Source organism: Marmota marmota, unplaced genomic scaffold, assembly GCF_001458135.2.
Source record: "Marmota marmota marmota unplaced genomic scaffold, marMar, whole genome shotgun sequence".
Lineage (NCBI taxonomy): Eukaryota > Metazoa > Chordata > Mammalia > Rodentia > Sciuridae > Marmota > Marmota marmota.
The window spans coordinates 15,277,085-15,292,514 of record NW_025999932.1 but is presented as its reverse complement, the minus strand read 5'-3'; the positions used below and the strand labels follow the sequence as shown (position 1 = coordinate 15,292,514).

At 42.7% G+C, this 15,430-nt stretch overlaps 1 protein-coding gene across 1 annotated transcript in view; it reads right to left on the bottom strand.

The window, feature by feature from the left end:
* Positions 1–14,195, bottom strand: part of Dct (dopachrome tautomerase) — a 37,585-nt gene extending 23,390 nt beyond the window's left edge. Inside the window, exons 1-4 of the mRNA XM_048800749.1 lie at positions 13,469–14,195; positions 5,712–6,011; positions 3,455–3,555; positions 2,475–2,641 (exon numbers count right to left, since the gene is read on the bottom strand). Coding sequence (XP_048656706.1) covers positions 2,475–2,641; positions 3,455–3,555; positions 5,712–6,011; positions 13,469–13,763 — 863 coding nt within the window. The 5' untranslated portion in view covers positions 13,764–14,195. The remainder of the gene's footprint in view (positions 1–2,474; positions 2,642–3,454; positions 3,556–5,711; positions 6,012–13,468) is intronic.
* Positions 14,196–15,430: the final 1,235 nt, after the last annotated feature.

Below are 15,430 nucleotides of genomic sequence, written 5' to 3'. Positions count from 1 at the left end.
AGGTGGGAGGGAAAGGGAGAGAGAAGGGAAATTGCATGGTAATAGAAGGAGACCCTCAGGGTTATACAGTGGAGGAGGTAGAGAGAGAGGAGGGGAGGGGAGGGGAGAGGTGGGGAGGGGGGAGGGTGGAGGATGGGAAAGGCAGCGGAGCACAACAGACACTAGGATGGCAATTTGTAAATCAATGGATGTGTAACTGATGTGATTCTGCAATCTGTGTATGGGGTGAAGGTGGGAGTTCATAACCCACTTGAATCAAAGTGTCGAATATGATATGTCAAGAAATTTGTAATGCTTTGAACAACCCACAATAAAAAATTAAAAAAAAAAAAAAAAAGCTAAGGGATCATGTCTGCTGTGGAGAATGGAATGAGCACACACACAGACAGAAGCAGCCAGAACCCAAACACTAAGCAAGAAAGGCCTCCAAGTCAGCATTTCCCAAAGTGTGTTACAGGGAGATGGGCTGTGAAATAAGAGTCTTGGGATCTGGTCAACTGAGGTTCCTCTTGAAGAATAATAGTACATTTATCTAAGGATAGCTAAGGCTCAGAGATGTTCTAAAATTAAAAAAAAAAAAACTCTTAAATTCAGCTTTCTCTAAACACATGATCACAAACACCTCTTGACACATCACCTATTAATATCCAAGACACTATGGGAAATGGCACTTTATAGAATTAAGAAATTCAGATAAAAACAGATGGGTTATTCCACTTATCATGGAGCCTGGAGCCCTGTTCTGCTGCAGGACATGTGAGGGATGTGGAAGATGAGGTCCCTGTCGAGGGGCATGGGGCATGGGGTCCTAAGAACACATGCCTGTCCAGGCTCAGTGCTGGCCATGGGCCAGGAGGTGTGCTGAGCTCAGTGCCCAGGTGCAATCTAAAGATGGAGAGGCAGAGTAGTGGGGTTAAAAGCATGGGGGGGGACTGGGGTTGTGGCTCAGTGGTAGAGCGCTTGCCTTGCTTGCTTGAGGCCCTGGGTTCCATCCTCAGCCCCACATAAAAATAAATAAATAAAATAAAAATATCATGTTCAACTACAACTAAAAATAAAAGGGGGTTTGGAAGAAAAGAAATGAATAAAGGCAGGCAGAGGATCCTCTTGGAAAATTGTTTTCTGAGATACAATTGTCCGCCCTTATCTGCAATTTTGTTTTCCATGGATTCAGTTACCTGAGGTCAACTCCAATCTGAAAATATAACTGTGATACACTAAGGAATTAAGATATTCTGAGAGAAAGAACACATTCACATAACTTTTATTATAGTGTTTTTATACTTGTATTTTATTATTACTTATGGTTAATCTCTTACTATGTCTAGTTTATAAACTTTACCAAAAGAATGTCTGTCTAGGAAAAAACATGATGCATATAAGATTTAGTACTAGCCAAGGTTTCAGGCATCCACTGGGGTCTCGGTACACATCCCCCCTGAAGTCAGATAACTGTACTGTGCCCAGAGACAGAAATGGGTTCAGGGAGTCTTTGAGGAAAGAATGATTCCTAGGCTGCAGGTCACTTACCTTCTAATGTGGTCTTTAGGGGTTCATAGGACATACTCCCATCCCCCTCAACTGCATCTTATGGTCCAGACACAGCAGGCTGCTTCCAGAGACTTTCCTAGTTTCACACATGATGTTCCTTCCACCAAGGACACACCTGCCACCCTCCCACACTCTCCTCACCCTCCCTGATACCTGACTGAGGTCTGTGCCTTCTTGAGTCTCAGAACAATCATCTCCACTCATTGGGGACTTGTCCTGACTCTCTTCCTGGCTTTGCATGTGCACCGGTTATAGTACTTCTCAGACTAAATGGCAATTCATTACAAGAAATCTATCTTGCAAAATACAAAAGTATATAAAAAGGGAGGCAGTACTTTAGTCATCTTGCATTCCTAGCAGTATCGCATCCCTAGAACATGATTGGTACTTAGCAAAGGTTGACTGAATGCAGGAACTACTCCTAATTTTAAAACAGTTGATCTCAAAGTGATGGCCAAGCATATTCAATTCACAGTGTAATTTTGATATATGTACCTTTTTTTTTTTTACTAAAGAGCTTAGAATTTTAAAAATTCCACCTCCCAAGGGAAAGTTATTTTCAGAAACATTAACAAAACCCTACATAGAGTACATTAAAAACAGAAATCTAGCTAGGTGTAGTTTGCATACCTATAATCCCAGCAACTCTGGAAGCTGAAGCAGGAGGATTACAAGTTCAAGGCCAGCCTCAGCAATTTAGCAAGTCCCAAAGAACTCAGTGAGACCTTGTCTCTAAATAAAATATAAAAAAAGGGCTGGGGATATTGCTCAGTAGTTAAGCACCCCAGGATTCAATCTCTGGTACCAAAAAAGGAAGAAAGAAAGAGAGAGAGGGAGGAAGAAATCATTCTAATGAAACAACATCCATCTCTCAGCCACATAAGACAGTCTTGGGCTCTCTACTGCAATGCATATGTCATTACCTGTCACAGACAATTTTCCAGCTGGAAAATCTTGAGTTCTCACTGATCAGAGTGGGATCATCTTGTCTTGCTGCCCCCAGCAGCTGGTCTGTGCACACATCACACTCGTTCTTGCCAGTGGCAAAGTTCCAGTACGGCAAAGCAAACGACGCATTTCCAGTGAGTCTCTAAAAGCAAAGGTCAGGTCCAGTCGTTAAATTTCTTCAGATGCAATGGGAAGGCATACAAGGTAAAGACCGGCAGGTGTCTTGACCAAATGCATTGTGAGATTAAAGGTATAACAGGTGGCTGAATAAAGAAATACATTAATGCAACGTTGTTCAGCCTTTATAAAAAAGAAAACCCCACCATTTGCAACCATAAAAATGAACATAGAGAACATTATGCTAAGTGAAGTAAGCCAGATAGAGAAAGAAAAATTCTGCATGATCTCACTTACTAAAAAAAAAAAAAAAATCAAATACATAGAAACTGGTGGTTACCAGGGATGGGGCAGTGGGAGGCAGAAGGGAAGATGCAGGTCTAAAGGTACAAAGTTGCAATTGTGCAGGATGAATCAGTCTAGAGGTCTAAGGTACAACCTGAGGACTGTGCCTCATAATATTGTACTATGTACTTGCAACTTGCCAATACAGATCTTAGATACTCGTAACACTCACTAAAAAGAAAGTTAGCTATATGAGATCCTGAATATGTTAATTTTATTGTCTGTAGTTATCACTTATCTATGGATACCAAGACAAGCATGTCAAAACATCATGTTGCAGGGCTAGGGTTGTGTCTCAGTGGTAGAGAGCTTGCCTGGCATGTGTAATGCCCTGGGTTTGATCCCCAGCACCACATATAAAATAAAAGATCCATTGACAACTAAAACATATTTTTTAAAAAAGCATCATGTTGTACAGTACTCATTAAATACATACACACACATATATATTTTTTTCTAATTAGAAGTATCAAACATATAAGTTTTGACCAACCTGCAGATCTCTTTCCAGCCACAACAAGTGGTACCGGTGCCAGGTAACAAAGGCAGGCCCTTGGTGTGAGAAATCTATGGCCTTGTAGGGGCGCCCTGGTCCTAAAATAATTGGGAAACATATTAGAGATCACAGAATAGGATATTTAAAATGTTAACCCTTATCTGGGATGTGTCTATACAGCCACAATACTTTAGAAAAAATATATATATAATTATATGTTTATAAAATATAAAATATATTTATGTTTATATGCTTATAAAATATGTTTACAAAAGATAAAATATATTTTTTCTAAAATATCTATATTTTTTCTATATATGGTTTTTATTTCTTCAAAGGCAACAGTAGCAATAATGACAAAGGAATTTCAGAAGCCACTAGCACTTTTAGGTTAAAATTCCTTTCATTTCCTAAAAGCCTAATTTTAAGCAGAAAGCCAGGAAATTCAAGTCATGCTCAGCATCAAGAGCCCCATTACACAACAGCAATTCATTAAGAAGAAAGAGAGTATCCAAAGTGTAGACCATTCAGAGCAAAATGAAATATATACTTTTTAAAAAGACATCTTCTAACCCATTCCTTGCAAATGCATAAATTGATAAGGGAAGGATTAATTAATAATATAGCAACTTCGACCACACTTAGTCCTAATGCAGCTTTTGTAGAACCAAAGAGAACTTTCATGGATTCATCCTTGTCCATCAATCAGCTACAACAGCTAGCTGACAAGCATGGTTGCCGAGACCAGAGAGAGAAAACTACATCCAAACCAATTTGGCTGGCCACTGGAACTGCCAATTCAGTGAAACGCTTTGGGCAATTTAATGCCTTCCTGGCTGCCTGTTCCATCCTTCTTCCCTCTTTCATAACAGCTTTTGATGGTTATGTAGAAACTTTAGCTAACTTTAGTTCTTTTTCAAAGTACCTATAATAACTTCAGAGAGCTGAACAGACATGAATATAAATTTAATTCCTAGATATGACCAGAAACTAAAGTTTTCTTTTCCTCTTGAGAGACTACCCTCTCATAAAGCAAAAATTCCTCAGAGTGATGACAGGAAAACTATAAAGGTTGATAGCTGGAAGAGCCACCTTCCCTATCGATAAAGAAAGACAGATGCTTACCTGAAAGACAGGTTTTAAAAAGACTTATACCAAAAGCAAACTGCTATTGCTGCCATTGGCTACAAAATTACAAAGTCTTTTTTATTTTTTTAAGTGTTTTAATCTAGCACAAAGTTTCAAGTCCTCCAAAAGTAATAATGAGGAGGCATAAGAGACAAGGAATAAGGAATGCCCACAGGTGGGCAATACCAAGTGAGAAGTGCACCATTTCAAGTGAGTTCAATGTCTCTATTCACCCTCATCCCAATGAGGGAACTCCAAAGTAGGACCAGTTACAGGTATAGCTAAGAGTGTACAGCTGCCATGAGAAGAATCTAGAATGCATCCATTCTCCTGGAACAAACTGATGGCTTCTCGCAACTGATAAATAACTCAGGATGAAGCTACACCTATTTGGTTAATGAGGTTCACAGAAGACAGTCTTCCAGTCCAACTCTTGTCCAGGACCAGGAAGGGTCCTTGATATTTCTCAAGTATCATTTGCATTTCATGTTTTCTCAAGCATCCAACGTAACCGTGGTCTGCAAGGCCAAACAGGAGGAACTCTAACATTGTTGTGACCCAGCTTGTATTTTTCCTTGACAATACAACTCCAAAAAGCCTGGGCATTTCTAACACAGCCTGGGAACCATGAGTGATGATATAACTACAGTCTAAAGACCCGGGAGGTTAAAGTACTGCCCACCTCTCACAGGAGAACTCCAGTTCTGCACAAAGGAGCGTCATGTGCTTTGGCACTTGTTCAGTTAATTCCTCTAATTGGAAGAAGAGGTCAGAGAGGGCTTCCATAGCCAGATTTGTAATTTTTTTTTTTTCTGGAATGGAAAGGAACTTGCTCTCACTTCACCGACTCATGCCTTTGAAGATTAAGGGCTTCATGGAGAACAGCTTAGACTTTGAACCAAACAAACTAGAGGAGAGAACCCTTTGAAATGTCTGTAGCCAACATACAGGAAGAAACTGCTGCCTTCTGCCTTCAGGTAGCATTTGGTGATTCTGTGACTCTGATAAACCTAGCCCTGCCTTGAGGTTGCTCTCTTGTTAATTAACTAGTGTCAAAAGACTCCCTACCCCTTCTCCCCAGCAAACACAAACCTGTAATAAACCTTAAGCCAAGGGGAAAACCCACCTAATAGTGTATCTCTAACAGAATAATAATGCAGCCACACAAAAAAATCATAAATGCTGCAGTTGGCGATCTGTGGCTCAGTCCTACTGGGCCCAAGCAGGCCCAGCCAGTGCTGGGTAGTGATCACGTAGTCAGGGTGGGTCCTCTTCTTGGCGAGGTCTAAGGCACCCAAGAACTGCTCCCTTTCCTGAGGGGTCAAGGAGTGAATGTTCCGTCGAACAACTGGTGGCTTCCTCTGATTGCAGTTGGGGCCCAACCAGCCAAATTTGCAGTCTCCACAGTTGTAGCCAGCAAAGTTTCCTAGTATAAAAAGGGAAAGATGAAAGAAAAAGTAGGTTATATAGTTTGTAAGAAATTTCTGAATTGGAATCTTGGAGTAGAATTGAAGAGAACATGAAGGTGCTTAGAAAAGGGTAAAGACAAGTCAACTTGTATGTGTAGCGTGCACACAGACACACACACACACACACACACACACACACACACACACACACTGAAGACCAGGTGAAGCCTGGCAGTGAAGCAAGCCAGTGAGAGAGGCCTTAGAAGAAACCAACCTTGCTGTTGACACCTTGATCATGGACTTCCAGCTTTAACAAATGTGAAGAAATAAAGTCCAAAACAAATAATAGTCAATTGACTTCCCTTAGTCTCCTCTCAAAATCCAAGTGAACTGAGCATCAGAAATAACTTGGCTAGAAATATTCCCAGAAAAGAAACAGGGTATGAAATGCATGAGCACTGTTATAAGCTGAACTGTGTCCCCTCAAAATGCACAAGTACTGATCCCCAGTACCTCAGCCTGTAACAGTACTTAGAGCTCAGGTTCTTACAGAGGAAATCAAGGGCCAGAGCTGAAGCTCAGTGAAGCGCTTGCCTAGCAAGTTCAAGGCCCTGGGCTCAATCCCAAGTACCACACAAAATAAGAATAAGAATTTAAAAAATAACATTAAAAGGTAATTAAAACAAAATTGGGTCATTGGAGTGGAACCTAATTCGCCATGATTGGTGTCCTTATAAGAGGAAATAAAGACTCATGCATGGTTGAAAGAGCTGTGAAGACCCAGGAGAGAACCGCCATCCATGAGCCAACAAGAGACCTTCCGAAAAACCAACCCTGCTGGCATTTCGACCTTGGCTTCCAGCCTCCAGAACTAGGAGAAAGCAAGTTTCCACCGTTTAAGCTCCCCCGCCACTCGGGCCACCCGGGTCACCCTGTCCCCACCATGGTACTTGGTTCCCATAGCCCCAGCAAACCGATGCGTGCTGCACGGCCTCTTGCATACCGTACAACGTGTTCTAACCTGTTCCTTACAAATGCACACACCCATGGTGCATAAATTGGACATGTCCCTTCTGATGTCCCCCCATGCCACCTCGGGATGTCCTCAAGGAGCCGGCTGACCACGTGGCGTACACCACAGGGCTGGCTCAGAGCTGTGCAGCGACATTGAGAGTGAAGAGAATGCACCCGAGCAAAAGTGGACCCATAAGATAGAAAGAGACAAGCTGCCCGCCAGGAATTGGGGTGAAATCTGACATTTAAATGCTGTTTAATTCACCAAGGAGCCGGCCTTGAGACGAAATCGAGGGTGGCCGGCAGGTGGTAAAGGTGAGTTGGCGGCCCTGACGGGCAGGTTTCCGGCCAGCAGCTCTGTCCCCGCTTTGTCACCAGTGGTACCAAGCCCCAGGCAGGTCTCTGAGAGGCGCCTCAGGCTACATTCTTTTAGCCTGCCTCTGATTTCCCTCTCGCCCTTCTGCTTGTGGACATCCTCAGGAGGTGAGGAGCCAGAGAGCAGATTTAACTCCTGTGGGTGGAAAGGCCCAGATGCTCCTCTGGCTGAAGACCACCCACTTGCACTCACCCTCTCCCTCCACCACAGGCCTCCAGATGCGCTTCTGTGCCCCTCCCTGTGCCTGCAATACTTTTGCCTGTCCTGCTAAATTCCTCCCTGCCCCGGCTACCAGCCGGTCCCTGCAGCTTCACAAGGGGTTCTCCACACTGTCATTCCTCTCTCTCTCTCTCTTTTTTTTTTGGTTTGCTTGTTTTGTTTTGTTTTAATGGTGGCCTTGAACCCAGGGCCTCACACAGGCTTAGCTAGACAAGTCCTCCTGTATGATCCTTTAAAGGAAACAGCATGAACACAAAATCATTTGTGCGGCTTCCCTTTTCATTAACCCAACAGATTTTTTTTTTGATAGAAAAGAAAATTTCATTAAAAATACAATAGGTAGGGAGAACTAAATACAAAAATAGTTATTTGGGTCCTATGCTCCCTTGTTACATACAAAAATATTTTAGCTACTCTTAGATATGTCAGTTTTTTGTATTTTCCCGTTTCAGTACCCTGCAAGAACATAAGTGAGAATAGGCAAAAATACTTAAAAATTATTTTTCCAGGTTGAAAATCATGTTTTTTTTAATAGTGTGAGTTAAATAATGAAATGTATGTGGATGACTGGAATAAGGCTATTAAATACATGGTATTTATTAGTAAGTATTTATTGAGCAGATACTATAATACTATTCGATTTACAGGATGCTTCCAGCTTCATGGAACTTGAAATCTATTCATTTTCCCTCAGGCAACCTTACTAAAATTCTACAATCTCTATTATTAACAACAAATTTGATTAAACCTAGACTGGCAGATTTTACAGTAAAAGGAAATTTTTCAACATGTGATTGAGCAAAATTCTGTGCCTGAAGAATATTAACTATCCAGAGGAGAATTTGGTTAAACTTCCAGCTGTCTTCCTGGAGCCGGGTTAGATGATGGGAGGTAAATGTACAGTCACTGCTCTACAATTGGAGAGTCGTTCCTTGCTGCAAAATGCTAAGAAACCTGGTGATATTGATGTGTCACTGACCACACAGTCATACCAGTGCAGGAAGGTTGTGCACAGTGAAGGATGCGGGGGACCTCGGAGGGGTGCAGGGTATATGTCCTCTCTGTTCAATTTTTTTTTAATCTAAAACCATTCTAAAAATATTTTTAAATGCTAAGAAATAACACACTGAAGGTTTATAATAGTAAATTCAATACATACTAATAGATAAAGGTGCAAAAATTGTTTTTGAATCTTGGGGGTCGTGTTGTTGAAGTTGAGTAATTTGCAACTTTATTTGGTGAATTTTGCAACTATACACTTTCTTTATTGTGATTGCTCTTGGTTGATAGAAATGAAATTATCAATAACTGATAATTTATGAAGGAAATAATTCCCTGACCATCACTACTTGTGGAGCAGTCAAACTAGACATGCCTTGATCGTGGGCGAGGCTGTGCATAGGGGAGGATTGGGCACGGGGGTATGGGCAATTCCTAAAGTTAGCTAATGGCTAACTTTACAGTGAAACTAAAATTGTTCTAAAAGTAAAGTCTGAAAGAAAAAAAATCTCAGCACGCCTTCCTCTGTGCTCCTATAACTTTTTGTACTTTGATTCAGATGAGTTGGCAACTTTGAACTTAACCTCTCAGAGCCTGTGGTCAGGTACAAGAGTTCTATCTCACCCAGCTCTTCTGAAAAACAAGTACATTAATACACAGAGCGCACAGCTTGGTGCCTGGTACAGAGTCTGTCTTATACCAGATGTCTGGTAGCATCCCTAGTATTTTTAGATGCCACTAATCAAAAAGAATAGCAAGTTTTTGTTTTTTGCATCTGTCTCACTTATCACTACACCAAGCACATCTTAAGAATGACACTGGGTTCATCCCCCTCTCTGTGTGCTGGCTGGGCTGGCACTGGAAGAATCAGTGAAAAGCTAAATATAAGGCTGTGCCACCAGGGGGTACCAACACAAATAAGGCACAGTGCTGGTGCCTGATGGAGATGAAGGGCTTATGCCCATTGAAGCATCCCTCATGTCTGTGGGAAAAGTGAAATGGGAAGAAACCACACTCTGTGGGATGACGAAGACCACACGATTAGCCTGACTCAGGAGATCACAGCTGCCTCCCTACCGTGGTGATCAGCTACCAGCTAAATACTAACGAGAAGGCGTTTCTCTGCATCTGAGCTCATCTGTGACCCAGAGATTTACTCAATTAAAAGAGAACAATTCCGTTTCAACAGGTCTCAGAAAAACCACCAGATCTCTGCAGCCGGGTCTCTTTCGTTGTTGAGCTTACAGATCCGGCCTAAAGAACTTGTGGAGATGATGGAGTCGATCGGAAAACGTAACGACGTGAAAACCCAGCACCAGAAATATTCGCTTCTTTCATTCTGGTTCCTGGTAGGCTCTTAGGTCAATTTAACATGATTAATTTTCTTCCCTTAAGCCACCAGTAGTTAAAAAAAAAAAAAGAGAGACATTTTAGAATGATCATGTTCTTGCTGGGAAATAGAGGGGGTGGGGATAGATGATACCAATCTACCATTGAGTATGTCCTTGAGCAAAAATTAAATTTAAAGAGTCAAAGTTGTCTGCCTACTTAGGACTAGATTGTCTGAACCCCACACGTTCCTACACGCACTGCATCAGCTCAACCTCAGAAAGCTATTAGGCTAAATAGGCTTAACGACCCCCGATTAGTGAGTTTACAAGGAACCCTAAATAGCCTATTCCTTTTAATTAGAGATTCTATTATTTTAATAACAATACTTTATACTTACCTAGGTCCTTTCATCTATAGAGCTCAAAAGGATTTTACAACTGCAGTTTCATCATTATCCCCATTTCAGAGATTGGAAAATGGAGGCACTTAGTCACTTGTACAAACAAGAAGTGCTCAGCCAACTGCTCCAAAACTATTTGGTACCCAAGCTTTTCAAAAGCCCAGAGACACAGCTGCAACTGACATGTCCTCTTAAATGCCAACTGGCAAGCAAACCTTATAAGGTGAATGGCTAATGCCAAAATTTACTGAGATTCAGCTCTTCCTGACAATTAAGTTCAGTAATTACACTGTGTTACAATTTATTCCTGCAGAGAATAATGAAGTTCTCTAAGGGGAATTTGACCATTAGAATTTAGGGGATTTTTTTTTTAATCTCAGAATTTGGATTTGTTTTTACTTATTATGCAATATTACTTTGACTAGCTTTATGCTTGTGGAAACTATGGGATATTTATTTTCCAAGTAAACTTTAAAAATTCAAAAACATCAACAAAAGCTAACTTATTAGTTGACTGCCAAAGCTAATCAGCATTTCTTCCTTAATAACTTTTGTAGGATGCTAAGAGAATTTCAGGGGCTCCACTATGAGGCTACCAGAAAGGAAAGTCTTTGGGAAGCACAAGATCGGGTTTAAACTCTAAAGACTCCCCTCAAACCATGAAAAAAAATTATCCCTGAAGGCGAGTACCTCACTCCAAACAACTGGAGGACATATGTCCTGCTTTGGGACAATTGACCCATCACAGAATGATAATTACTGAACACTTTTCAGCTCAGGCTCTAAGGACTTAGTCTGGTGCCCTAAGACTCAAAGAAAAAGTCCATCTAGCCAACATAACCAAAGCCATTCAAGGTTGGTATGCAAGCAGAATGGAATATTATTCAGCCTTGAAAAAGAAGAGATGCTACCATTTGCCACGACGGGGATGGACCTGGAAAGCATTGTACTAAGTGAAATGAACCAGTCACAGAAAGACAAATACTGCATGATTCCTTCTGATGAGGCATCAAAAGTAGTCAAAGGTATAGAAGTAGACAATGAATGGCAGGAAGCTGATACACAATGAATATCAAGTTGCAACAATACAAAGTGAGGAAGTACCAAAGCTCTGCTGTACAGCACTGTGCCTGTAGTTAACAAGGTACCATGCACTTTCAAATGTGCTATCAGGGAAGCAATTGTGTTAAGCTGTCTTACAAAAGCAAAAAGCTAAGAGGCAGAAGAAAACTTTTGAAAGTGATAAATATGTTTGTTACCTTGATTGTGGTGACTGTAACATAGATATCCATATGTCCAAATGCACCAACTTGTATGGATGTGCAATGTTTTGTATGCCAATTCTGCCTCACTAATGCTGGTAATAAAGGAAAAGTCTAATAAATTAATTTTTTAATATTTATTTTTTAGTTGTAGTTGGACACAACACCTTTATTTTTTTTATGTGGTGCTGAGGATCGAACCCAGGGCCTCGCACGTGCTAGGTGAGCACTCTACCGCTGAGCTACAACCCCAGCCCATAAATTAATAGATACAGCAAACCTTGTTATCTAAGAAAACAAAACATGAACTTGCTATGGGAAAGCGTGACGGTCCTGAGTGAATCAAGAAAAAGTAAATCACGGAGAAGAGGTGAGCCAGAGCCTAAGGATGGGGCCCTGGGGCGGCCATGGCCTTGAAAGTGGCTGGGAATGGAGACCACGTACCCTGAGAAAGCTCTGCTCCTTCAGACAGGCCTGTGCACATGTGATGTCCTTGCAGCCTGGACTTACAGGCTGGACTTAATTCTGGCTCATTGTCTTTTGGAGAAGGGGGTCCCTTTTGTTCTGAGAGTAGGTCACTGTGACCCTACGTCCCTGTCACCTCTAGAGGAATATTTATAAACAGTCCCCAGCAAAGGGAAACTGCAGTTGTTCCTTCCATCCTGCATGCTCTATTCTTTCCACCTCCACCTTTTAAAAATAAATTTGCTAGCCAGGTCAAAAATATGAGGGAGATATTGATAAGAAGAGTCAACAATTATATCTGATTACTAAAATCTGCCCCAGGAGTCTATAAAATGGAGATTCCCAACTTTTGAAAGTGGGAATCTTGTCATGGGAATTTTGTCATGTAATACTATAGAAGTATTTTAGGGATTTGGGGACAAAGACAGCCTACACCCACATCACGGCTACCTTCCCTTAGTGGATCCTCCTCAGACCCTCATGTAGCTTGATCATTCTCCTATGTTCCAGCATCATGTGAGAAGACAAGGATAAGGTGTTCTCAGAAGGAAAACGTCTGATGCAGCAGCCACCAAAGCACAGCATCCAAGGACTTCACTGCATTTTGTATTTGAAATGCCCCACCAGCCTCTGAATGGTGCATGGCTGCTAGAAACTGAGGGGACACACCACGAGGAGGACTTGAGAAGGTCCAGAAGAGCCAGAGGAAAGAGCAATACAGAGATTCCAAAGAAACAGCTGTGACAGAGACCAGCATCTAAAGGAGGGACACTGAGCAGATTTGGTAATGGGCACAGTTCAAAATCTGGACAAGAGTGGAAAAAAAAAAAAAGCCATTGTCACCTACTAACAACCCTCCCCCCCTGCTCACTGAGGACGCCGTCTTGCCTTGTCTCCCCAGAGCTGGCAAGGTCACAGCCCAGGCATAGCTGTAGTGAGAAAGATGGAGCCTGTTTGAGCCGTTCAGATCTTGAGGAACGCTGAGGCCAGGCCTGCGGAACACCTGCCTGCCACTCTTGCCCCTGTCCACATGCCAAGCTGCACACACACACACCCCATTTAGCATGTGGGAACCCATTTCAGGAGAGGGCACCGAATCCATCCTGAAAGGACTTGTTCTGAGTTTCAAAGCCTACTCTCCAGCTCTTTAACTTCCCCTCCAACAAACAAGCCAAAGGTATGTTGGCGTGCATTCAAAACCAGGCTTGGCCCGTGTGATATTTATTTCGTTTCCATAACTGGATACACTGGAGGATATGATATAACCAGGACTTACTGAGCTACAAAACACATACATGTTTGCCTCCCGAGGCCTGGTCTGACAGTCTGTGTTAACTGTCCCGTCTCAGCGGAGACCCTCTCCACCAAGCTCTGAGCATGGCCCAGACCTGCCCAGAGGGGCCTCACCTGTGCACTTGCAGGTCCGGTTGAAGAACTTCCTTGGCCACTGCTCACGGTCATCCCGGTTTCGCAGGACGTACGGGCCACTCCAGGGCCTGGTGTCAGCTTGCACCTCTGCACACTGCCCGCGGCCCTCCTGTAAGCCACAGACGTTGGCCTGATTGGCACCCAGTGGTGGGCAGCACTCCTTGTTCACCAGGTTGTCCAAGGTCATGCAGACCCGGGGGAACTGGGCCCAGGCTCCAGGCAGGATTCTGCAGCCCAGGCACCCCAGCAGAAGCCCCCACTGCATGGGGCTCATGGCTGAGAACTGGGAGGACCCGGCACACTCCTCCTGTCTTGCCTTTCTTCTCCTCCTTCCACTCTGGAATCCTTGAACATCCACTTGTCAAGTCTTTCTCTTTTTTGGTATTTATCGTTTTTGCATTCTATTCCTCTCCTCTAAAAAAAAAAAAAAAAAAAAAAGTACCCACAAAAATCAGAAGCTATGTGTGTGCCCGTGTGTACGTGCACACGCACATGTTATTTTATGATTCAAACAACTAACACAAATTTAATTTCATTAGAGGCACCTCTAACAGCCCAATTTAATGAGGGTAGCACTTCTCACCATCCTTACCCCGTTAAATCAGGCTTTGTCTAATTGAGTTAATTTACAGAGCGCCCTAGTCATACTACTTATTATGCTGGTATTTCTAAGCCTCCCTCTTTCCTCCTTAGTCCTTGACTTTAATTGCCTTGAACTCAGTTCAAAAGCCAAACACCGTGCTGCCTTTATTCTTTCTGGCCCGCCACGCCACGGGGCCTGGTGGGGTTTGTGTAAGGGCTGGGAGAAGCCATCATTAGGGGGATTAGTATTAGAGAAATCCTCATCGTTAGCACATGACCCAAAGCGCACAATGAAGGAGATAAAGTTTCTGGCTTGGTTTCAGGAGGGCAAAACCATCCTCTTTATTGGACCCATGTGCTCCAGCCAAGCTTGTGACCTCAGACTTCCCAGGGAGTCAATAGATGCAGTGAGCTCTTCAGTCAAAGGCTCTTTGCAGACAAGCACGCATTGCTAACTACATCGCCCTCATGACTGCTCATGATGTGCAAGAGAGATCACCACGGGAGGTTACACACTTTGGAAAATAAAGAAATATTTATTTAGGACTGGTGTACAATGAGTTGCTTTGTTTCAAAATTATGAATTCTCTTCCTTCCAAATAATAATTTGTTCTTCTCTGTTCGGTGCAAATGTGAAGCAGACTTTTTAAAACATTTACGTGATCTAGCCCACCTCAGAAATCCATGATGGCCATTATCTAGTTACAAAGAAAAGGCCAGGGAAGAATTGGGAGGGAAGGCTCCCAGGTGAATCTGCTAATTTATATTAAAGCTAGGCATTATCAAGCGCCAGTCTAGAAAGCACCTCCCCGGTGCTCCTGGAGGACGCAAGCGAAGCACCAGAGGGACAGAGGTGGCCACCTATCAGAGCATCTGAGGATTCCTTCATGGAGAAACAGGACTGTATTAGTGTCCTAGGGTCTGTACAGACCGCTGACTGACACTGCCTCAGTGTTCATAAAAACACTTTATATCTGGACAGAAAGAGAACTGAGGTTAGATTTCAGAGCAAATTCTGAAGGTAGGGAAAAAAAAAAAGATACAGGTATCCACCACCTGGACATCCATGTCCCTCACCATTGATATTGAGTTGTTGTGACCAATTAAATAGCAGTTCTCACGTCAGGCTCAATGTCAATGCCTGCCTGTAGCTCAGTCCCATGGAATCATAATCTGAGCAGTTTTATACATCCTCTAGGCAATCCTACTCTACAGCCAAAGTTTCAGGCCACTGAGTGAGAACGAGGTACAGCCCCGAAGCCTGAGAGTAGTTAGTCTCCTCGGGCTCCTGTAACAGATGTTCACAAACTGGGTGGCTTAAAACCACAGAAATTTGTTTTCCCACAATTCTGGAGCCAG